Here is a 24,777-nt window from a genome sequence, read left to right as displayed (position 1 = left end):
CTCTCCCCCTCTCCCTCTCTCCCTCTCTCCCTCTCTCCCTCTCTCCCCCTCTCCTCTCTCCTCTTGACAGGGTCTCACTCTGTCATCTAGACTGGAATGCGGTGGCACCATCACAGCTCATTGCAGCTTTGGCCTTCCCACCCCCAGGCTCAAGGGATCCTCTTACCTCAGCCGCTCAAGTAACTGTTACTCCGGGTACACACCGTTGTAGGGGTGGAGTCTCACTGTGTTTTCCAGGTTGGTCTCAAACTCCTGGGCTCAAGCGATCCTCCTGTCTCAGCCTCCCAAAGTGCTGGGATTATAGGCATGAGCCACCATAACTGGCCTCAGATTTCTTTATTATTAAACTTTTTATTGAGATATAATTCATATAACATATAATTTATCATTTTAAAGTATACACCAAAAAGAAATCCCACACCCATTAGTAGTAGTTAGTCTGTTACTCCTCCCCCTGAAACCACTAATCTGCTCTCTGTTTCTCTAGATTTGCCTGTGTTGGACATCTTATATAAATGGAATTGTACAATATATGTGACCTTTTTCTTTATAACTTTTAATAATTAATTTAATTTTAACTTTATTTTTTTAAAGAGATGGTGTCTTACTCGGTCGCCTAGGCTAGAGTGCAGTGATGTAATTATGGCTCACTGCAACCTGAACTTCCAGGGCTGCTCAAGGTGTCCTCCTGCCTCAGCCTCCTAGCCACCATACCTGCTAATTTTTTTTTTTTTTTTTTTTGAGACAGTTTCGCTCTTGTTACCCAGGCTGGAGTGCAATGGCGCGATCTCGGCTCACGGCAACCTCCACCTCCTGGGTTCAGGCAATTCTCCTGCCTCAGCCTCCTGAGTAGCTGGGATTACAGGCACGTGCCACCATGCCCAGCTAATTTTTTTGTATTTTTAGTAGAGACGGGGTTTCACCATGTTGACCAGGATGGTTTCGATCTCTTGACCTCGTGATCCACCCGCCTCAGCCTCCCAAAGTGCTGGGATTACAGGCGTGTGCCACCGCGCCCGGCCTAAGTTTTTTTTTTTTTAGAGACTGACTCTGGCTATGTTGACCAGGCTGGCCTTGAACTCCTCACCTCAAGCGTTTCTCCCACCTTGGCCTCCTAAAGTGCTGAAAGTATAGGCGTGAGCCACTGCCACCTGTCCCCACTTGGCCTGTTTTTTAGTTTTTGAAAGTTGTATGTTCACAAAGCACAAAATTTAGAAAGTATAAAAGGGTATCTTTTCCAAGTCATCAAGTTTTCCTTGGATATGACCAATACTACCGTTTTCTTTTCTGTCTTTCCAGAGATAGCCTGTGTCAAGCAAATAGATACATGTTCTTTTTCATTCTTTGGCTTTTTATTTATTTTAAACACCTAAATACTATTTCTTTGACTTTGAAAAGATAAAATGTTTTACAAGGTTAGAAAACTACTGTTTATCAGGTACTATTTTCACTGCTTGGATGATGGGATTGTTAGATGCCTAGATCTTATATTATGCAGTATACTCATAAACAAACCTGCACGTGTACTCCTTGCCTGAAGTTTAAGAAGTACAATAAAAAACTTTTAAAAGATGTATGGCACAATTTACAACTCGACTGAACATTTTACACTTAATATATCTTTGTAGATATTTGTTGTATGCATTCATTAAGCTTATACATTCTTTTTTATTACTGTTACCATTCCACTCTGTGGATGTGCTGTCATTTGCTTTACCATTTTAAGGACTTCTCCTCTCTAATCTTTTGCTGTTGTAAATGGGAATGCAGGGAATAATCTTGTATATACCATTTATAACAGGTATGTGTATTTAAAATAAAGTCCTATAGTGGGTTTTATCAGTGAATTAAAAAAAACAAAGTCTAGAAAAACTTCTTTATCATAGGATGACATTTGGATTTGTACTTTTGATGTTTTCAGGTTGCCCTCTGTCATAGAGATTATGTTATTTTTATACTCCCAGTAACTGGTTAGGGGAGAATGCTGGTGGATGTATACCCTTTCCAACACTACCAGGCTTTGATTTTTGCCAGTTTGATAAGTTAAAAAAAACAGTATCTCAAGATGATTTTAATTTTCTATCCTCTTATTCTCAAACTATGTGTATATTCATAGGCATTTGTGTTTATCATTTTTCTATTAGGTATTTGGTCTTATTGATTTGTAGGAACACTTTAAAAATTGTCATCACTGTTATTTATTTGAATTTTAATTTTTTGAGACAGTCTTACTATTTCGCCCAGGCTGAAGGGCAGTGGTTGCCATCTCAGCTCACTGCAGCTCCACCTTCTGGGTTCAAGAGATTCTCCTGCCTCAGCCTCCCAAGTAGGTGGGATTATAGGCACATGTCACCATGTCCAGCTAGTTTTTGTGTTTTTAGTAGAGATGGAGTTTTACCATGTTGGCCAGGGTGGTCTTGAACTGACCTCAAGTGATTCGACTTCCTTGGCCTCCCAAAGTGCTTGGATTCCGGGTGTGAGCCACTGCTCCTGGCCATTATTATTTTTTAATAGAGATGGGCTCTCACTTTGTTGGGCAGGCTGGTCTGGGACTCCTGACTCTAAGGGATCCTCCTACCTTTGCCTCCTAAAGTGCTGGGATTGTAGGTGTGAGCCACCATGTCCAGCCCTCTTTGTATATTAGGGAAATGAGTTCTTTATAAGTTACAGATACCTTTTCTTGGTTGTTTGCTTTTTGATTTTACTAGATTAAAGAATTTACAGAATATTTTGTTTTTTTATTTTAATTTTTATATCTTTGAGACAAGAGTCTTTCCTTGTTGCCCGGGCTAGAGTGCAGTGGCATGATCTTGGCTCACTGCAACTTCTGCCCCCTGGTTTCAAGTGATTGTCATGCTTCAGTCTCCTGAGTGACTGTGATTACAAGTGTGTACCACCACATCTGGTTAATTTTTAAAAAATTTTTAGTAGAGGTGGGGTTTTGCCATGTTGGGCAGGCTGGTCTTGAACTCCTGGCCTAAAGTGATCCACCCGCCTCGGCCTCTTAAAGTGCTGAGATTGCAGGTGTGAGCCACGGCACCAGACCTTATATAATGTTAAATTTATCAACTTTTTTTTGGCCTTGCTGGTTTTAGGTTTTGTGTCTTATCAAAAAGCTTTTCTCAGGATTTAGGAATAAAAAAAATAAATATTACATTCATCTGGATTTTTTTTCATTGTAAGGTCCACTGAGTTCCAGTGATTTGTCATGGCTTCTTTAAATGTATGTACTAAGAAGTTAAGATGGCTTTTTACTTATTTATGAAACCATGTCTATCTCCTGAACCATGTAAAGAACTAATTCTGTGCAATTAGCTCTTTGGAATGGAAATGGAAATTTACTTATTTAATTTGCTCATCCCAGGAGAACTTGGTATATGAAGGAATCTTCTGGCAAATTAATTCATAAAGTGTTAGGATACTTTAAAAATGCATAACCTTCAAATTTACCTTTTTAATTTTGTATACTTTTATTTTTTTTATAATGAATATACACTTTTGTTTCTTTGTGTGAGATTATAGTGAATTGTTAGAGAATTAGCATATGGGCATCTTAACTAAATTTAAATGAGCTTTATAAAATGATTAGATATTCCACAATAAATATTTTTAATGTGATTGAAAGGCTTAGAAGCAAAGTCTTGGAAGAATTTAGGACTGTTTCGGGAATGACATAATCATTCTTGTATTTTTGTTCAAGAAATAAATATTCACTTGATTAAAGGGTGTTTTTTGTTTTTGGTTTTTTTTGCTTGTTTCTTAGGATGGGAAGGCCATTGTGACTATGTGGTGATTACAGTTGTCTTACTACTGAGTTTCCTACTGAAATCATGGAGGAGAAACAGCAGATTATATTGGCTAATCAAGATGGTGGAACAGTGGCAGGAGCAGCACCTACCTTCTTTGTCATCCTAAAGCAGCCAGGAAATGGCAAAACTGATCAAGGAATTTTGGTTACTAATCAGGATGCCTGTGCTTTGGCTAGTAGTGTGTCATCACCAGTAAAATCTAAAGGGAAGATTTGCCTTCCAGCTGATTGTACTGTGGGTGGAATCACTGTTACCCTCGATAACAATAGTATGTGGAATGAGTTCTATCATCGAAGCACAGAAATGATTCTGACCAAGCAAGGAAGACGCATGTTTCCTTACTGTCGTTATTGGATAACAGGTTTAGATTCAAATTTGAAGTATATTCTTGTCATGGATATATCTCCTGTGGATAACCATCGTTATAAGTGGAATGGTCGTTGGTGGGAACCCAGTGGGAAGGCTGAGCCTCATGTTTTGGGGAGGGTTTTTATTCATCCAGAATCTCCTTCCACAGGTCATTATTGGATGCATCAACCAGTATCTTTCTATAAACTCAAACTTACCAACAATACACTGGACCAAGAAGGGCATATCATCTTGCACTCTATGCATCGTTACCTGCCGAGGCTTCATTTGGTGCCTGCAGAAAAGGCTGTGGAGGTGATACAATTAAATGGCCCTGGTGTCCACACTTTTACCTTCCCACAGACTGAATTCTTTGCAGTAACAGCTTATCAGAACATTCAGATTACTCAGCTGAAAATAGATTACAATCCATTTGCCAAAGGCTTTCGTGATGATGGGCTGAATAGTAAGCCCCAGAGAGATGGAAAACAAAAGAACAGCTCTGACCAAGAAGGGAATAATATTTCCAGTTCTTCTGGTCATTGGGCCCGTCTTACAGAAGGTCAGGGGTCAGAGATACAACCAGGTGATTTGGATCCTTTGTCAAGGGGTCATGAAACATCAGGCAAGGGTTTGGAGAAGACTTCCCTTAATATAAAACGGGACTTTCTTGGTTTCATGGATACTGATTCAGCACTTAGTGAAGTTCCTCAATTGAAGCAAGAGATTTCTGAATGGTAAGTAGTAGTTTTTGTGTTCTTAGAAATAAAAGGAAGATTGAGATGGGCCGGGTGTTGGATTTAACATGTTGGTTCTGTGGAATGTTACACATGTTGATAAATGTAAGCCACTATAAAATATTCTTCAACTGCTTTTACATTCTGTGAAGTGACAGATCACATTTCTGTTATGAGTATCTGTTGGGTTCAGGATCTAGGATTGCAGGCAAATTGGATAACTTATCAGAATTATTCATATATATTTAGAATGTTCCTTGATATCCTTGGGGGGTTGGTTCCAGGACCACAAGAGAATACCAAAACCTGACAGTGCTCAAGTCCCTTATATAAAATGGTATAGTATTTGCAGTATAACTTATGCAGATCCACGTGTATACTTGAAATTTGCTCTAGATTACTTACAATATCTAATGCAATGCCTACATATCCCATACTTTAAATCAGCTCTAGATTACTTAAAATATCTAACACAATGCCTGTACATCACTTGGTTTGTGTGGATTCAATGTAGTACTCAGTGCATGGCAAATTCAAGTTTTGCTTTTTGGAATTTTGTGAAATCCTCCCCCTTGTTTCATTCCAAATATTTTGTATTTGTGGTTGGTTGAATACACAGCTGCAACCTCCATGGAAGATTGATTGTGTAGACAACTCATGATTACAGGCAATTTTCTTTATCTGAGGGGGACTGGTTCCAGGACCTTCTCCGGATACCAAAATCTGAGGATACTCTCACATCCCTTAGTTGGCCAGCTGTATCTTTGGGCACAGAACCAATAGATGTGGTGGGTCTGCTGTAATTGAAGAAGGGAAGAAAAATAACCCCAAATCATAATGGAAACAAAACTTATCTATATAAGGCACAAAATGGATTCAAAGTTATTATTAGTATCTAATGTTTTTGAATTTACTGCCCTATGGATATCCTAATCCGTAAATTGCCCAACCAAAGAACAAGCTGAAAATTACTACTTGTTAAAATAGCATGCTTAATGTTTCTTTTTTAAAAATTTACCTGGCATAACTGAAGCTTTGTACCCTTTGACCAACATCTTTCAGTCTCTCTCTAACCCTGGCAACAACCATTCTACTTTTATGAATATTTTGCTGTATTTTTTGTTTTGTTTTGCTTATTTCACTTAGCATAGTATTCTCTAGGGTCATCTATGTTGTCGCAACTGGTATGATTTTTGTCTTTGTTTTTTTGGAGATAGTGTCACACTCTGTAGTCCAGGTTGGAGTAAAATGGTGTGATCTCAGCTCACTGCAACTTCCGCCTCCTGGGTTCAAGTGATTTTCATGCCTCAGCCCTCTGAGTAGCTGGGATTACGGGTATGCATCACTGCACCTGGCTAATTTATTTTTAGTAGAGATGGGGTTTTGCCATGTTGGCCAGACTGGTCTTAAACTCCTGGCCTCAAGCTATCCACCTACCTCGTCCTCCCAAAGTGCTGGGATTATAGGAGTGAGCCACTGTGCCTGGCCCTAATTTTTACCTTTTTAAAGGCAGAATAATATTCCATTGCAAAAATACACAGGTGGCCCTCTGTATCTGTGGATTACTCGTCTGTGGATTCAACCAACTGCAAATTGAAAATTTTTGGGAAAAGAATTGTGTCTTTACTGAACATGTGCAGACTTTTTTTCTTGCTATTATGTAAACAATGTGATATAACATTTATATAGCATTTACATTGTGTTATATAAGTAATCTAGAGATGACTTAAAGTATATGGGGGGGATATACATAGGTTATATGCAGATACTACACCATTTTATGTCAGAGACTTGAGCATCTGTGGATTTTGCTATCTGGTCCTGGAACCAATCTCCCATGATACTGAGGAACTACTGTATAAGTACATTTTATTAATTCTTTCCTTTATCAAAGGACTCAGGTTTCTTCCATATCTTGACTATTATGAATAAGGCTGTTGCTTCTTTTTGCTTGAACTTGCCTTATTTATTTATTTTTGAAACAGAGTCTCTGTTGCCCAGGCTGAAGTGCGGTGGCACCACCTCGGCTCACTGCACCTTGAGCTCCCAGGTACAAGCGATTCTTCTGCCTCAGCCTCCCAAGTGGCTGGGATTACAGGTGTGCACCACCATGCCTGGCTAAATTTTTTGTATTTTTTTAGTAGAGATAGGGTTTCACCACGTTGGCCAGGCTGGTTTCAAACTCCTGACCTTGGGTGATCCACCTGCCTTGACCTCCCCAGGTGTTGGAATTATGAGCAACTGTGCCTGGCCTGAACTTGCCTTATTTTGATTTTTTTTTTTAAGACGGGGTTTCACCATGTTGGTCAGGCTGGTCTTGAACTCCCAACCTCAGGTGATCCTCCCGCCTTGGCCTCCAAAGTGCTTGGATTACAGGCGTGAGCCACCACGCCCGGCCTTATTTTGATTTTTAAACCCAAGTTCAGCAAAAGTAAATCTACCCCTGTACACGACTTTCCTTTGCTTTCCTTTTCTTGTTAAAATTGTAGGCCACTTAACAGCTACTATTTTTTGGATTTGGAATCCCCATGCTCATGAGTTTCCCTTGCTTTGTCTGTGATCTGGTTATTGCTTTGCTTTTTCTAAGGATTGTTACAGCAGGAGTAAGTGCTGCTCAAGCCATGTATACAGTTTTTTTGTCAAAGGGGAAAGGTTCTTTGAGTTTATACTTTTTGCTGTGGTATTGTTTGTAATTGCAAATAGTAGATGCCGCCTTTAAACTTGATTCCTCAGCCACACCTTAATCATCTTGATTATCTAACACAATTAAAATAAGATTTAAACAGTTGACCACAAATTATATTTTTACCCTTGTTATCTAGAAACAGTTTAATCTACCGCTGGATGATGCAGAATTTATTAAAATTTCTTTGGAGGATAGGGCCTGAAGGAGTTTGTTAGCTAAAAGGATCAGATGTATTTTTGTTGGTTTGTTTTTTGAGACAGTGTATGGCTCTGTCACTTAGGATGGGGCGCAGTAGCACAATCACAGTTCACTGCAGCCCCAACTTCCTGGACTTGGGTGATTCTCCTACCTCAGCTTCTGAGTAACCGGGACTACAGGCATGCACCACTGTGCCTGGCTAATTTTTTGCATTTTTAGTAGAGACGAGGTTTTGCCATGTTGCCCAGGCTGATCTCAAACCCCTGAGCTGAAGTGATCTGCCAACTTGGCCTTTCATAGTGCTGGAATTACAGGTATGAGCTGCTGCACCCAGCCAGGTCTATTTTTTTGTTATATAAAGCAGCTGTTGGGATTACATAATGGTTGAGCTTTTGATTTTAATGGATCAAGAGAGTGGTTCAGATTCATTAACGTATAGTATCTTTGTCACTGGAGGGGGAAAAGCAACCTGAGTCATGCTGTAAGAAATAGCATTATCTTCATATATGAAAATGGTATTTAGCTATATGTAAACTTTGTTTCTAAGTGCTTGATTTGGGAGCAGAAATTATTTTTAGGCAGGAATGGGGCAAATCTGGCCTATAGCCTATTTTTGTATGTATATAAGAATATGTGACAGAGACCGTATGTTACTTGTAAAGCCTAAAATATTTACTGTCTGTTCTTTTACAGGAAAAATTTGCCAACCTCTGATTTAAGGATTTAAAAAATTATATACACATGCATGTACACACACACACACACAAACACACACACACATTTTTTCCCATTTTCTGTTCAGTTACTGATATATAATTGCTCTGTTACTCTACTTTAGTTTTAGCTAATGTTATCATTGGTAAACACAATTGTTATCTTTAGGCTTTATTTGCTACATTTGCTGTTCTTTGACCATTTTCTCCTACTTTATATTTTTGTTTCCTTGGCTTTTATTGCACCATTTACTTGGTTCTCCTAACTCTTGATTTTTCCCTTCTTTCAGTTATTCTTACTTACAAAGGTTATTTTCTAGTATTATCCTCTTGTAGTTTTTTTTTTTTTTTTTTTTTTTTAAGACAGAGTCTTGCTCTGTTGCCCAGGCTGGAGTGCAGTGGTGCAATCTTGGCTCACTGCAACTTCCACCTCCTGGGTTCCAGTGATTCTTGTGTCTCAGTCTCTGGAGTAGCTTTGATTACAGGTGCATGTGACCATGCTTGGCTAATTTTTGTATTTTTAGTAGAAACGGGGTTTCGCCATGTTGGCCAGGCTGGTCTCAAACTCCTGACCTCAAGCAATCCAGCCGTCTTGGCCTCCCAAAGTGCTGGGATTACAGGCGTGAGCCACCGCACCCGGCTTTTAAAAATTTTTATTTTTTAGACAGTCTTGCTCTGTCACCCAGGCTGGAGTGCAGTGGTGCGATTTCGGCTCATTGCAACCTCTGCCTCTCAGGTTCAAGTGATTATCCTGTCTCAGCCTCTTGAGTAGCTGGTATTACAGGCGCCAGCCACCATATCCAGCTAATTTTTGTGTTTTTAGTAGAGATGAGGTTTTGCCGTTTTGGCCAGGTTGGTCTCAAACTCCTGACCTCAGGTGATCCTCCTGCCTTGGCCTCCCAAAGTACTGGGATTACAGGGCATGAGCCACTGCACTTGGCTGAGTATTTTTGATGGTATAAGGTAAGGGTTCACCTTCATTCTTTTGCATGTGTGCATCCACTTTTCCCATCACCATTCATCAAAAAGACTTTCCTTTTCCCATTGAATGATCTTTGCACCTGTTGAAAATCAGTTGGCCACATATGTGAGGATTGATTTCTCAGCCCTGTGTATTCTGTTAGCCTGTATGTTTATCTTTATGCTGGTACCTCCTTATTTTGATTATTAGAAATTTTGAAATTGAGCAGTGTGTGAGACCACCAACTTTGTTTTTTTTTTTTTTTTGCCTTGGTGCTAAACCAGAGAACTTTGTTCTTATTTTTCAAATTTGTTTTTGCTATTTAAAGTCCCGTGAGATTCCTTTTTTTTTTTTTTTTGAGACGGAGCCTCAATCTGTTACCCAGGCTGGAGTGCAGTGGTGTGATCTTGGCTTGTTGCAACCCCTGCCTCCTGTGTTCAAGCGATTCTTCTGCCTCAGCCTCCCAATTAACCAAGCCCGGCTAATTTTTGTATTTTTAGTAGAGACAGGGTTTCATCATATTGGCCAGCCTTGAACCCCTGACCTTGTAATCTACCCGTCTCAACCTCTCAAAGTGCTGGGATTACAGTCACTGGGCCTGGCTGAGATTCCATTTTCTACCTTTGAAAAATCCCATTGGGATTTTGATAAGCATGCCATTGAATTAGTACATCACTTTGGGTTGGCTTCCTATTCATGAACATGGTTTATCTTTTAATATTTTTCAGTAATGCTTTCATGGTTTTCAATGTAAAAGTGTTTTGCATTCTTAGTTAAATCTATTCCTAAATATTTCATTCTTTTTGATGCTATTATATATTGAATGGTTTTCTTTTATTTTTTTTTATATTGCCCATGGCTGTTTTGTATTGTACATTGTTGATTGTGTAGAAATACAACTGATTTTTGTGTATTTAGTTTGTAGCTTTCAACTTTGCTGAATTTGTATATTAATTGAGTGGTTTGTGTGTGGGTTGTGTTGAGAGGGACTGAGTGGATTTTTTTTGTGGGTGTATGTGTGGATTCTTGAAAGTTTTCTATATATAAGATTGTACTATCTATTAATAGAGATACCTTTACCTACTTCTTGACAATTCGTATGTGCTTTATTTCTTTTTCTTGTCTAATTGCTCTAACAAGGACTTTCAGTACTGGGTGGCAAAAGTGGGAGCATTGTGGTTGCGGTTTGTCTTTTCCTAGTGATTAGCAAAGTTGAACACCTTTTTGAATTATTTATTGATTGTTGGGGTCACTCAGGTGATTGTGTATATGTGTATATTCTTGGACACTGTTTTATTCCCTTAATCAGTCTGTCTACCCTTAAGGTCCAAATCACATTGTTTTAATTGGTATACCTTGATGACGGCAACTGCCTGACCATGGTCCTACTGTATTCCACCTCTGTGGTAAGACGTTTTTGTAACCAGTCATTGTTGGTTCTTAACTACTTTGATGCATTTATTACTGTCTCAGGTGTATTGCTTAGATTGTTGCAACATTCTTTCTTCTAGTTTTTCCCTTGTAAGAATAAAATTTTATTTATTTATTTTTTGAGACAGTTTTGCTCTTGTTGCCCAGGCTGGAGTGCAGTGGTGCGATCTCAGCTCACTACAACGTCTGCCTTGTGGGTTCAAGTGATTCTCCTGCCTCAGCCTCCTGCGTCGCTGGGATTACAGGCATGCACCACCATCCCTGGCTAATTTTATATTCTTAGTAGAGACTGGGTTTCTCCATGTTTGCCAGGCTGGTCTTGAACTCCTGACCTCATGATTCACCCACCTCGGCCTCCCAAAGTGCTGGGATTACAGGCATGAGCCACCATGCCTGGCCAGAATTATAATTTTTAAAAGGATATTCAAATCTGCTTAATTTTTCAGAGGTATACGGTTGCCTTACAATTTGAAAAAGATTGTAAAAATGGTACCATTCTGTTTTAACCCCACCTGATGTATTGAATTAGAATCCATATTAGATTCCATGGGTTTAAATGTATGGTCCCTAACAAGACTGCCCCTACTTGAGACATTAACCACACTGGCGACTGTAGACCACCTGTACCTTTCAGCACTTGGCTACAAATCCTGAGATTCTCACGTTCTCTCCCAGGTTCATGAATTTACTAGACTCACAGAACTCAGGAAGATGCTGTATTTAGGATTAGAATTTTGCTGTAAAGAATAGAAATTGGCCGGGCGCGGTGGCTCACGCCTGTAATCCCAGCACTTTGGGAGGCCGAGGCGGGTGGATCACAAGGTCAAGAGATCGAGACCATCCTGGTCAACATGGTGAAACCCCGTCTCTACTAAAAATACAAAAAAAAGTTAGCTGGGCATGGTGGCGCGTGCCTGTAATCCTGGCTACTCGGGAGGTTGAGGCAGGAGAATTGCCTGAACCCAGGAGGCGGAGGTTGCGGTGAGCCGAGGTCGCGCCATTGCACTCCAGCCTGGGTAACAAGAGCGAAACTCCGTCTCAAAAAAAAAAAAAAAAGAATAGAAATTATGTCAGGCACAGTGGCTCATGCCTGTAATCCCAGCATTTTGGGAGGCCGAGGCGGGTGGATCATGAAGTCAGGAGTTCGAGACCAGCCTGACCAACATAGTGAAACCCTGTCTCTACTAAAAATACGAAAATTAGTTGAGCGTGGTAGCATGCGCCTGTAATCCCAGCTACTTAGGAGGCTGAGGCAGGAGAGTCGATTGAACCTGGAAGGTGGAGAGTGCAATGAGCTGAGATTGCACCACTGCACTCCAGTTTGGGAGATACAGCGTGACTCCATTTCAAAAAAAAAAAAAAAAAAAAAAAGGAATACAACTTAGGACCAGCCTAATGAAACATAAAAACCAAGGTTGGGAGAGTCTCAAATAGAGAGCTTTCACGCCCTCTCCCCATGGAAACACATAGAGTACATCACCTTCCTGGGACGCCAATGTGCTCACCAACAAAGAAGCTTTATTAAGCTTTGGTATTCAAAATTTTAGGGGTTCATTATATAGGGGTAATTGACTAAATCTGTGATTGAACTTAATCTTCTGTTCTTTTCCCCACCCTAGAGGTTGAGCTGGCTTAGAGTCCCAGTTCTTTAATCACAGTGTTGTTTGGAGACCAGCGCCGTTCTGGAACTATTTCGGGGTCCAACACAGGTCATGTCATTAGCATAAACTCAGGTGTGAATCAGTGGGCTCATGAAGGACAGACACTTCTGTTACTCTGGAAATACCAAAGGTTTAGAAGCTTTGTACCAGGAACGCTGGACAAAGACCAGATAAGCTCATTATATAGCAAATACTTAATAATTTAAAAAGATTAAATAAAACCACCTATGATGAAAAATAGTAGTGGCTTTGCTGTTTTTCACTCCCTAGTTTTCTTCACAGAGGAAATTAGTTTGTCCATTTTGGCTATTTCTTGTGGTATTTGCCTCTGTCTAGGTCATATGCATAATGCCAAGTAATTATCAATTTTATATTTAATCCATTTAAAACTATTTTCTAGTATAATATATAGATCTTTTAGTAGTACTTTAAAAATCTTCTTAGTATAGTTATTTTTTAAAAATTTCTCTAGGTATAGTTATCATAATTTTTGGTCCACTAATTTTTCTTTTTTTTTTTTTTTTGAGACGGAGTTTTGCTCTTGTTACCCAGGCTGGAGTGCAATGGCGCGATCTCGGCTCACCGCAACCTCCGCCTCCTGGGTTCAGGCAATTCTCCTGCCTCAGCCTCCTGAGTAGCTGGGATTACAGGCATGCGCCACCATGCCCAGCTAATTTTTTGTAGTTTTTAGTAGAGACGGGGTTTCACCGTGTTGACCAGGATGGTCTCGATCTCTTGACCTCGTGATCCACCCGCCTCGGCCTCCCAAAGTGCTGGGATTACAGGCTTGAGCCACCGCGCCCGGCGGTCCACTAATTTTTCTTTCTTTTTTTGAGACAAGGTTTCACTCAGTTGCCCAGGCTGGAGTGCAGTAGGTGATCACACTTCACTGCAGCCTCAACCTCCCAGGCTCAACTGATCCTCCCACCTCAGCCTCCTTAGTAACTGGGACTATAAGTGTGTGCTACCTTGCCTGGCTAATTTTTTTAATTTTGTAGAGATAGGGTTTCACCATGTTTCCCAGGCTGGTCTTGAACTCCTGTGCTCAAGCAATCCTCCTGCCTTGGCCTTTCAAAGTGCTGAGATTACAGGTGTGAACCACCAAGCCTGGCCAAATAATCCATTTTTTATGTTATGAGATTAATCTGTACTGCTGAGCCAAATGTGTTTACTATGAGTTAATTTTCTTTTATAACTTTGTATTGTAGTAGTTAATTATTGCTTTTTAAAAATATTTGTAGTTTTATATATATTGGTGCTCATTCTACCCACATTCTTTTTTTTTCTAGCCAGTAAAATTTAATTAGAAAATTTGTAGTTCACAAAAGTACATATATTTTTTTTGCTAGCTGAAGACACTTGTCATCAATTTACCTAAGATACAGAACAAAATTCATATCTAGAGGTGACATTTAGTATTGAAAAATTCTGTGTTGGATCTATTGATATTTTTCTTTTTTTAAAAATTACTATACTTTAAGTTCTGGGGTACATGTGCAGATCATGCAGGATTGTTACATAGGTATACACATGCCATGGTGATTTGCTGCATCTATTCCCTGTGATCTGCGTTAGGTAATTCTCTTAATGTTATCCCTCCGTAATCCCCCCACCTTCTGCTATTCCTCTCCTAGCCCCACCACCCGCCAAGAGGCCCCAGTATGTGATACTCCTCTCCTTGTGTCCACGTGTTCTCATTGTTTAATACCCAGTTATGAGTAAGAACATGCAGTGTTTGGTTTTCTGTTCATGTGTCAGTTTGCTGAGAATGATGGTTTCCAGCTTCATCCATGTCCCTGCAAAGAACATGAACTCATCCTTTTTTGTGGCTGCATAGTATTCCATGCTGTATATGTGCCACAGTTTCTTTATCCAGTCTATCATTGATGGGCATTTGGGTTGGTTCCAAGTCTTTGCTATTATAAACAGTGCCACAGTGAACATACATGTGCATGTTGCATGTGTCTTTATAATAGAACAATTTATAATTCTTTGGGTATATACCCAGTAATGGGATTGCTGGGTCAAATGGTATTTCTGTTTCTAGATCCTTGTGGAATTGCCACACTGTCTTTCACAGTGGTTGAACTAATTTACACTCCCACCAACAGTGTAAAAGTGTTCCTATTTCTTCATATCCTCTCCAACATCTGTTGTCTCCAGATTTTTTAATGATTGCCATTCTAACTGGCATGAGATTGTATCTCAATGTGGTTTTCATTTGCATTTCTCTAATGACCAGTGATGATGAACTTTTTTTCATGTTTGTTGGCTGCATAAAAGTCTTCTTTTGAAAAATGTCTGTTCATATCCTTTGCCCACTTTTTGATGGGTTGTTTTTTTTTCTTGTAGATTTAAGTTCTTTGTAGGTTCTGGATATTAGTCCTTTGTCAGATGGTAGATTGCAAAAATTTTTTCCCATTCTGTTGGTTGCCTATTCACTCCAATGATAGTTTCTTTTGCTGTGCAGAAGCTCAAAACTAATTAGATCCCATTTGTCTATTTTGGCTTTTGTCGCCATTGCTTTTGGTGTTTTTAGTCCTGAAGTCCTTGCCTATGCCTGTGTCCTGAATGATATTGCCTATGTTTTCTTCTAGAGTTTTTATGGTGTTAGGTCTTATGTTTAAATCTTTAATCTATCTGGAGTTAATTTTTGTATAAGGTGTAAGGAAGGGGTCCAGTTTCAGCTTTCAGCACATGGCTAGTCAGTTTTCCCATCACCATAAATTAAGTAGGGAATCCTTTTCCCATTGCTTGTTTTTGTTAGGTTTGTCAAAGATCAGATTGCTGTAGATGTGTGGCGTTACTTCTGAGGCTTCTGTTCTGTTCCACTGGTCTATATCTCTGTTTTGGTACCAGTATGCTGTTTTGATTACTGTAGCCTTGTAGTATAGTTTGATGTCTGGTAGTGTGATGCCTCCAGCTTTTTTTGCTTAGGATTGTCTTGGCTATGTGGGTTCTTTTTTGGTTCCATATGAAGTTTAAGGTGGTTTTTTCCAGTTGTGTGAAGAAGGTCAGTGGTAGCTTGATAGGGATGGCTTTGAATCTATAAATTACTTTGGGAACTATGGCCATTTTCACTACAGCTAGTGCTCGACTTACGACCACGGTAGGGACCGTGGACCGGTCGTAACACGATTTGGTCGTAAGTTGAATAGGCTGTATGTACAGTTGAAATGGTGCACGCGAAGATGGTAGTGCTGCCGGAAGCTGGTCTGCACTGTCGTATGCCCAGCTGGGCAACGTTTGCGCTGCCAGACGCGGAGCAGTCGTGGCTAGCAATTGTGGTCGTAAAGTCAAATGGTCATAAGTTGCATAGGTGGTAAGTCGATCAATACCTGTATATTGATTCTTCCTAACCATGAGCATAGAATGTTTTTCCATCTGTTTGTGTCCACTTTTGTTTCCTTGAGCAGTTGTTTGTAGTTCTCCTTGAAGAGGTCCTTCACATCCCTTGTTAGTTGTATTCCTAGGTATCTTATTCTCTTTGTAGCAATTGTGATTGGGAGTTTGGTCATCATTTGGCTCTCTATTTGTCTATTATTGGTATATAGGAATGCTTGTGATTTTTGCGCATTAATTTTGTATCCTGAGACTTTGCTGAAGTTCTTAACAGCTTAAGGAGATTTTGGGTTGAGATGATGGGTCTTCTAGATATACAATCATGTCATCTGCAATTAGAGGCAATTTGACTTCCTGTTTTCCTAGTTGAATGCCCTTTTTTTCTTTTTCTTGCCTGTTTCCTCTGGCCAGAACTTCCAGTCCTATGTTGAATAGGAGTGGTGAGAGAGGACACCCTTTTCTTTTGCCAGGTTTCAAAGGGAATGCCTCCAGTTTTTGCCCATTCAGTATGATACTGGCTGTCGGTTTGTCATAAATAACTTTTATTATTTTGAGATAGGTTCCATTGTTACCTAGTTTATTGAGAGTTTTTAGCATAAAGGGCTGCTGAATTTAGTTAAAGGCCTCTGCATCTATTGAAAGAATCATGTGGTTTTTGTCTTTGATTCTGTTTATGTGATGGATTACATTTATAGATTTTCATTTGTTAAACCAGCCTTGCATCCCAGGAATGAAGGCGACTTGATAGTGATGGATAAGCTTTTTGATGTGCTGTTGTTTTCAGTTTGCCAGTATTTTGTTAAGGATTTTCGCATCAATGTTTATCATGGATATTGGCCTGAAATTTTCTTTTTTGGTTATATCTGTGCCAGGTTTTGGTATCAGGATGATGTTGGTCTCATAAAATGAGTTAGGGAGGATTCCCTCTTTTCCCTCTTTTTGTATTGTTTTGAATAGTTTCAGAAGTAATGGTACCAGCTCCTCTTTGTACCTCTGGTAGAATTCAGCTGTGAACCTATCTGGTCCTGGACTTTTTTCGGTTGGTTGGCTATTAATTACTGCCTCAACTTCAGACCTTGTTATTGGTCTATTCAGATATTCCACTTCTTCCTGGTTTAGTCTTGGGAGGGTATAAGTGTCCAGGAATTTATCCATTTCTTCTAGATTTACTGGTTTATATGCATAGAGGTGTTTGTAGTAATCTCTGATGGTAGTTAGTTGTATTTCTGTGGAATTGGTGGTAACATCTCTTTTATCATTTTTTTATTCCATCTATTAGATTCTTCTCTCTTTTTTATTACTGTGGCTAGTGGTCTGTCTATTTTGTTGATTGATCTTTTCAAACAACCAGCTCCTAGATTTATTTATTTATTTATTTATTTTGAAGCATTGTATGTCTCCTTCAGTTCTGCTCTGATCTTAGTTATTTCTTGTCTTCTGCTAGCTTTTGAATTTGTTTGATCTTGGCTTCTCTAGTTCTTTTAATTGTGACGTTAGGGTATTGATTTTAGATCTTTCCTTGCTTCTCATGTCTACCCACATTCTTTAATAAAATCTTTAGATTCGTTCATACACACACACACACACACACACGCACACACACACACATTCATACGTATATGTGCACACATTCATCTGTTGAAAGTAAATTTTGTGTTTACCTCCTCTGTATACTTCCTTCAGGAGCTCTTTATTTTCCCTTGCCAATCTGATCTGGTTGTTCTCTAGGAACCTCCTACCAAGCTTCCATCTTGGGATCTTCCTTTGCTATCATACTGCTAATCTGGCATTTCTTCTTTTCATGTAGGTTCTTTTTTGTTCATTTGTTTTGAAACAGAATCTCCCTCTGTTGTCTGTGCTGGAGTGCAGTGGCACAATCTCAGCTCACTGCAATCTCTGCCATCCTAGTTCAAGCAATTCTCCCGCCTCAGCCTCCTGAATAGCTGGAACTATAGGCGCATGCCTCCACGCCCGGCTAATTTTTGTGTTTCTAGTAGAGACAGGGTTTTACCAGGTTGGCCAGGCTGGTCTCAAACTCCTGACATCAAGTGATCCTCCCGCCTCAGCCTCCCAAAGTGCTGGGATTACAAGTGTGAGTCACTGTGCCCGGCCTCATGTAATTCTTTTGTGCCCTGTATCTTAAGCTTTCTTTACTTGTTTGTGTTGTTTTTGTTGTTTTGTGAAGTTCATTTCTCATTAGTTTCTTTGTGAAGCATCTGTGGAACAGAATTTTAAGATATTTAAGTAAAACTACTTATGATGAAAATAGTTCCCAGCTTCACCTCTGTTTAACCCTAAATTTTTTTCTTTTGTGTTGGGAAATGACTTTATTCTGCTTCTCACACTTTATAAAATTGTTTCTGTAAAGAGTTCTTTGAAAATGTGTTGTTGCCCTCCAGCTTCCTGTTGAGAAGTTTGATGTCATGTTTTGCCCTGGTAATTCGAATGTAACCTTGCACCCTTCTGCTTTCAGAATCTTTTATTGATCCCGTGTATTGTGAAATTTCACAGTTATAAACCTTGGTGTGGTGGTTATCATCATTGTACTGTGCTTTTTTTTTTTTTTTTTTTAAATTGAGACAGGCGTTTGGTTTGTCACCCAGGCTGGATTGCAGCAACATAGTCCATGGGTCACTGCAACATTGGCCTCCTGGTCTCTTCAAGTGATCCTCTCACCTCAGCTTCCTGAGTAGTTTGGTCTGACTATAGGTGTGTGCCACCATGCCTGGCTAATTTTTTAATTTTCATTTTTTTGTAGGTAACAGATTTCACTGTGTTTCCCAGGTTGGTCCCTACCTCTTGGACCCAAGCAATCCTCCTGCCTTTGCCTGCCAAGAGTTCTTTTGTTTTTTTTCCTGTACTCTACATTTCTCTTTTCCAGTAGATTTCTTTGTTCTATTAAGTTAAGCACTAGTTTTTTGTTTTTTTGTTTTTTTTTAGACAGAGTCTCACTTTGTCACCCAGGTGGAGTGCAGTGTCGCGATCTTGGCTCACTGCAGCCTTGACCTCCTGGGGTTATGATAATCCCACTTCAGCCCTATAGCTAGCTGGGACTACAGGCATGAACAGTCCACTAATTGTTTTTTGTATTTTTTGTAGAGACAGGGTTTTGCCATTTTGCCCAGGCTAGTCTCGAACTCCTGAGCTCAAGCAATTCGCCCACCTTGATCTCCCAAACTGCTGGGATAACAGGTGTGACCCATCGTGCACGGCCTAAGCACCAGTTTTGTTTTTTTAAAATCCTCTTTCCTTTTTTAAAAAAATTAGTATTAAGTTCCTGGATACATGTCCAGGATGTGCAGTTTAGTTACATAGGCCATGCTAAGCACCAGTTTTATGGAAGGCGTTATAATATGGGTTCTTCTAATGTGTACTCTTATTGCCTGTATATATGCTTATCATAGCATCTGTTAAATTACATCCTGTTGTCTACTTCTCTGTCTCCTGCACTGGCTATAAATTCCTTGAATGTAGAGACAGTGCTTTATTTACTTTGTTAATCTCTGTGCCTAACAAAATGTCTGGCACTACTGGGCACTTGGCAAATGTTTAGTGAATGAGTTTATCAGTAGTATTTAAAACTTTCTTAAAAAAAAAAAACTTAATGTGTTTTAGAGTGGTTAGTATTGTCACACATTAATATTTGTTGCATTGATTACATACTGCCAACAAAAAAAAAATCCTTTTAATTAACTGATGTTTGTAATTCATTGGTTTTGCCTAGGTGTTCTGTCACGTAATTTATTTGGATAGAAGAGACTTCTTAGAAGAATGAAACTTAACTCTTTGTAAAATCCTCTCACCGAGGCAAGATTTCATGCATTATGTATAAAGTTTTTGTTGGAAAATAGAAGAAATTCTTTCTGAGAGTATAACTTAGCAAGTTCAATTTCTCAGGAAATGTGAAAGCAGTTATTGAATTAGTGGCCAAGATCTATACTCATGAGATTTCCCAGCTACTGCAAACATAATGCAGGTTGTGTGCTAAATGAAAAGAAGATAAAAATTTTTTTCTGATTATGAAAGTTATATCTTGAAATGTGAAGATACCAAGATAACATAGCAAGTAATTTAGGCATTAATCTTAAATTACTTGATATAGCATGTCATTTACATGTGATGTACGTAAGAACTGAGATAATTTGGAAAGGGAAGAGTGGGCTTGATGATGGAAATTGATTGGCTTGTGGCTTTTCTGTAGTTTTTTCCGGCTTAACCTTTAAAAACAGAGAAAGGGAAACTGGATTGTAGTAATGGCTAATAACTATACATTTATTAAAAATTATTGAGTTAACACTTAAAATGTGGGTGGCTTTTATATATAACTTCTGCAGTAAAGTTGTAAAACAGTTGATAAAGAAATAGCTATTTTGACCAGTTAAGTGAAATATTTGAAAGGGGGAAGTTATTTTACTTTTCACATTTAAGTCTGTGATCTGTCTTGAATTATTAATAATTTTTGTACATGCTCTGAAGGGTCAAGGTTCATATTTTTCCATGCTAGACCAGGTGCTCTAGCATCACTTATTGAAAATATTTTCTCCATTAAATTGCATTGGTGCTTATGAAAATCAGGTGACTGTGTACATGTAGGTTTATTTTGTACTAAGTTCCATTCCAGTGATTTATTTGTCCATGTTTTCTATTTTTTTTTGGACAATACCATGCTGTCTTTATGATAGTAGATTTATAATAAGTCTTAGAATCAGGTTATGTAAGCCTTTGAAACCCCCCCCCCCCCCCTTATTTTGGTTATTCTAGGTTCTTTGTATTTCCACATAAATTTTGAGTCACTTTGCCAATTTCCATGAAAAAAATCCACTGGAATTGCCTTGAATGATAGATCCATTTGAAAAGACTTGATATCTTGACATCATTGAATCTTCTAATAAACATGGTATATATCTTTGTTTATTTAGATCTTACTTAATCTCAGCCATAATTTATTCTTTTCAGTTTTTAATTAAACTTATTTCTAAGTGCTTTAAAAAATGATCCTTGTAACTGGCATTTGAAATATTTTCCCGATTTTCTGATAGTGTATAGAAATGCAGTTGATTTTTACCAATTTATAGATTCCTTTAGAAATTTTCTACATATACAGTGTTACCTGTGAACCAAATTAGTTTTACATTTTCTTTCCAATCTTTATGCCTATTCTCTCTCTTGCTTTATTGCATTGCTTGGATTCCCAGTACTGTGTTGAAAGGAAATTTTGAGGCAGGGTGTGGTGGCTTACACCTGTAATTCCAGTACTTTGGGAGGCTGATGCAGGAGGATAACTTGAACCCAGGAGCTTGAGACCACCTCTGGCAACATAGTGACACCCACCCAGCTCACCCCCATCTCTATAAAAACTTAAACAGTTAACTGGGCATGGTGGTGCACACCTGTAGTCCCAGCTACTTGAGAGGCTGAGGTGAGAGGATTGCTTGAGTTGAGCCTGGGAGGTTCAGGTTGCAGTGAACCGTCATTGTGTCACTGCATGGGGGTCAGAGTGAGATGCTGTCTTAAAAAAAAAAAATTTTTTTTTTTTGGAGTGGTTATTCATGTCTCCTGATCTTAAACTCATTCTGTATTTTTTGTTGGATGTTGGGTATAGTTTTTGTACAGTGCTCTCTATCACTGTTGAAATACTTTCCAACTATTCCCCATTATCCTGAGTGTTGTTAAGAATGAGTGTTGAATTTCATCAAATAATTTTTCTAAATCTATTGAAATATATTTTCCCCTTTATTTTGTTAATATGGTGAATTAACATTGATTTGGGGGGAGGGGTGATGATGTTATACCACTCTTACATTATTGGGCCAAACATTACCTGGCCATGATGCTACCATCCTTTTTGGTATTACTGGTTTCAGTTTGCTAATATTTTATTGAGGATTTTTGCACCAAATTCATGTGGGATATTTGTTTATAGTTTTATTTCTGATGTGTTGGCACTAGGGTTATGGTTACCACATAAAACACAATGCAGAGTGTTCTGTTCTCTGTATTTGCTGAGTTTATGCAAGATTGCTTTTTTTTTTTCATTATGTATTTGATAGAATTTATCATAGTGAAGCCACAGAGTTTTCTTGTTGGGAGGTTTCAAATCATGACTTCAGCTTATTTTTTTCTATTTTGTTGATTTTTCTCTCATAATTAACTCCTTTGTTCTACTTGTTTTTGGTTTAGTTTGTCTTAGATTAGGGGTTAGTGGACTAAGACCCGTGGACCATATGTGCCCACCACTGGTTTTTACTTGTCTTGTAAGCTAAGAATTATTTTTGCACTTTTCAGTGGTTGGGGAAAAAAAGAAAAGAATAGTTGTTTGTGATGTAAAAATTAAATAAAGTTCAAATTTCAGTGTCCTATTTTTTTGGAAGACAGTCATGCTCATTTGTTTATGTATTGTCTGTAGTGTTTTTTTGTGCTAACATGGCAGAGTTGAGTAGTTGCAACAGACTTTGTGGACTGCAAAGCCTAAAATTTTTTATTGTTTAGCCTTTTACAGAAAAAAAAAAATTATCAATTCCTGTCTTAGATAATTGATTTTAGACTTTTTCATTTATATGTATTTTAAACTGTACGTTTAATTCTTGAGCACTACTTTAGGTACCTTCTACAAGTTTGATATGTTGAGTTGATGTTTGTTACTGATTTGTAGTTTTATTCCATTGTCAAAAAACATACAGCTTAAAACCTTTGGAAATTATCAAGGGTTTGCTTTATTGTCTAGTATGTGATCGGTTTTTGATTGATACTTCATGTATACTTGAAAAAGATGTGTGTAATTTACAGTTGTTGGATATAATGTTCTATAGGCTTATCAAGTAAGTTTGATTGGTAGTAGTATTCAGTTATTCTCGATTTTTTTTTTTTAATGTCAGTTACTGAGAAAGTTGGGTTAAAATCTCCCACTATAGTTGTGGATTTGTCTGTTTCTCTTTTCAGTACTGTAAACTTTTGCTTCAAATATTTTGAAGTTATATAATTAGGTATATATACTTTTAGGGTTGTTAATGTTTTATTGGTGAATTAACTCTTAAAGATTTTTATTATGTGCCTCTTTATTTCTGATAAAACCTCTTATTTATTTATTTTTAATTAATTAATTTATTTTTTGAGATGGAGTCTTGCTCTGTCACCTAGGCTGAAGTGCAGAGGTGCCATCTGGGCTCATTTCAGCCTCTGCCTCCCGGGTTCATGCAATTCTCTTGCCTCAGCCTCCTGAGTAGCTGGCATTACAGGCACACACTGCCATGTCTGGCTGAGTTTTTGTATTTTAGTAGAGATGGAGTTTCACTGTGTTGCCCGTGCTGGTCTCGAACTCCTGACCTCAGGTGATCCACCTGCCTCAGCCTCCTGAAGTGCTGAGATTACATGTGTTAGCCACCGCGCCCGGCCTAAAACTCCTTATTTTTAAATCTACTCTGTTTGATATTGTTGAGCCATGTGGGTTTTCTTCTGATTTGTTTTTGCATTGTTTATCTTTTTTCCTCCTTGTATTTTAATTCTTCTTCCTTGAATTTACATTGCGACTCTTTTAAATAGCTTATAGTTGGACTTTTCTTTTTCTTTTTCTTTTTTTATTTGAGACAGAGTCTTGCTTTGTCACTCAGGCTGGAGTGCAGTGGCGCCATCCCTGCTCACTGCAGCCTCCGCCTCCTGAGTTCAAGCGATTTTCCTTCCTCAGCCTCCTGAGTAGGTGGGATTACAGGTGCATGTCACCATGCCTGGCTAATTTTTTATTTTTATTTTTAATAGAGACGGGATTTCATCATATTGGTCATGCTGGTCTCAAAGTCCTGACCTTGTGATCTGCCCACCTTGGGCTCCCAAAGCGCTGGGATTACAGGCCTGAGCCACCATGCCTAGCCCTGTACGTGTTTCTTTATCCACTGTTAAAACCTTTGGCTTTTAATCAGACTGTTTTGTTCATTTACATTTAATGCCATTACTTACGTAGCTGGGTTTTAGCTGGGTTTTAGCCTTGTCATCTTGCTATTTCCTGCTTCTCTTATCTGTTCTTTATCATTCCCTGTTTTTGTGTGGATTGAGCTTTTCAAATTCCATTTATATAAAAATTACCTCTTCGTAATTTTTTTAGTGGTTGCATTTGTCTATTCAGGCTGCCGTAACAAAATATCATAGATTGGCTGGCTAAGCAACAGAAATTTATTTTTTTTTTCACGGTTCTGGAGGCTAGAAAGTCCAAGATCAAAGTTATGGCGGGGTTTGGTTTCTCATGTCTCATCCTGGCTTACATATAGCTACTTTCTTGATATATCCACACATGGCAGAGGTAGGGATGTCTCTCTTTCTTCCTCTTGTTATAAGCCTACCATCCTGTTGAATTAGAGTCCCATCCTTAAAACCTCTTTTAACCGCAGTTTTCTCCTAAAGCCCTGTTGGGGCTTCCACATACGAATTTGATGGGGGACTCAATTCAGTATATAGAAGTGGTTATAGGGAGTACAATGAGCATCCTTAATTTATTAAGTATAATTTGAATAATGAACTGCTAGTGTCTTTATAGTTCATGTCCTTCTATGTGATACAAACCTCTAAACCTTGTTACTTTATTTGCTTTAAGCAGTCATTAGTCATTTAAATTATATAAGAAAAAGTCTTTTTTATTTACTTATATATTTATTTTTCTGTTTTTTTAATTTATTCCCTGATCTGTGTTTATATTGGTTCATTTTATTTTTCTTTTTTTGAGACAGAGCCTCACTCTGTTGCCCAGGCTGGAGTGCAGTGGTGCAGTCTCGGCTCACTGCATGCAACCTCTGCTTCCCAGTTTCAAGTGATTCTCCTGCCTCAGCCTTCCAAGTAGCTGAGACTACAGGCATGTACCATCATGCCCAGCTAATTTTTGTATTTTTAGAAGAGACAGGGTTTTG

At 38.6% G+C, this 24,777-nt stretch overlaps 1 protein-coding gene across 17 annotated transcripts in view; it reads left to right on the top strand.

The window, feature by feature from the left end:
* MGA (MAX dimerization protein MGA) overlaps positions 1–24,777 on the top strand; it is a 158,511-nt gene that overhangs the window by 56,756 nt on the left and 76,978 nt on the right. For 14 of the 17 annotated variants that reach the window (XM_032251220.1, XM_032251213.1, XM_032251214.1 and 11 more), the window contains exon 2: positions 3,764–4,894. The exons of the other annotated variants lie outside the window; for them this stretch is intronic. In XM_032251220.1, coding sequence (XP_032107111.1) covers positions 3,831–4,894 — 1,064 coding nt within the window. In that variant the 5' untranslated portion in view covers positions 3,764–3,830. The remainder of the gene's footprint in view (positions 1–3,763; positions 4,895–24,777) is intronic. 17 annotated transcript variants of the gene reach the window in all.

The sequence above is a fragment of the Sapajus apella genome, unplaced genomic scaffold, assembly GCF_009761245.1.
Source record: "Sapajus apella isolate SASKATOON/1434 unplaced genomic scaffold, GSC_monkey_1.0 scaffold74, whole genome shotgun sequence".
NCBI classification, from domain to species: Eukaryota; Metazoa; Chordata; class Mammalia; order Primates; family Cebidae; genus Sapajus; species Sapajus apella.
The sequence above is the reverse complement of the archived record's forward strand: the minus strand, read 5'-3'. Positions and strand labels throughout refer to the sequence as shown.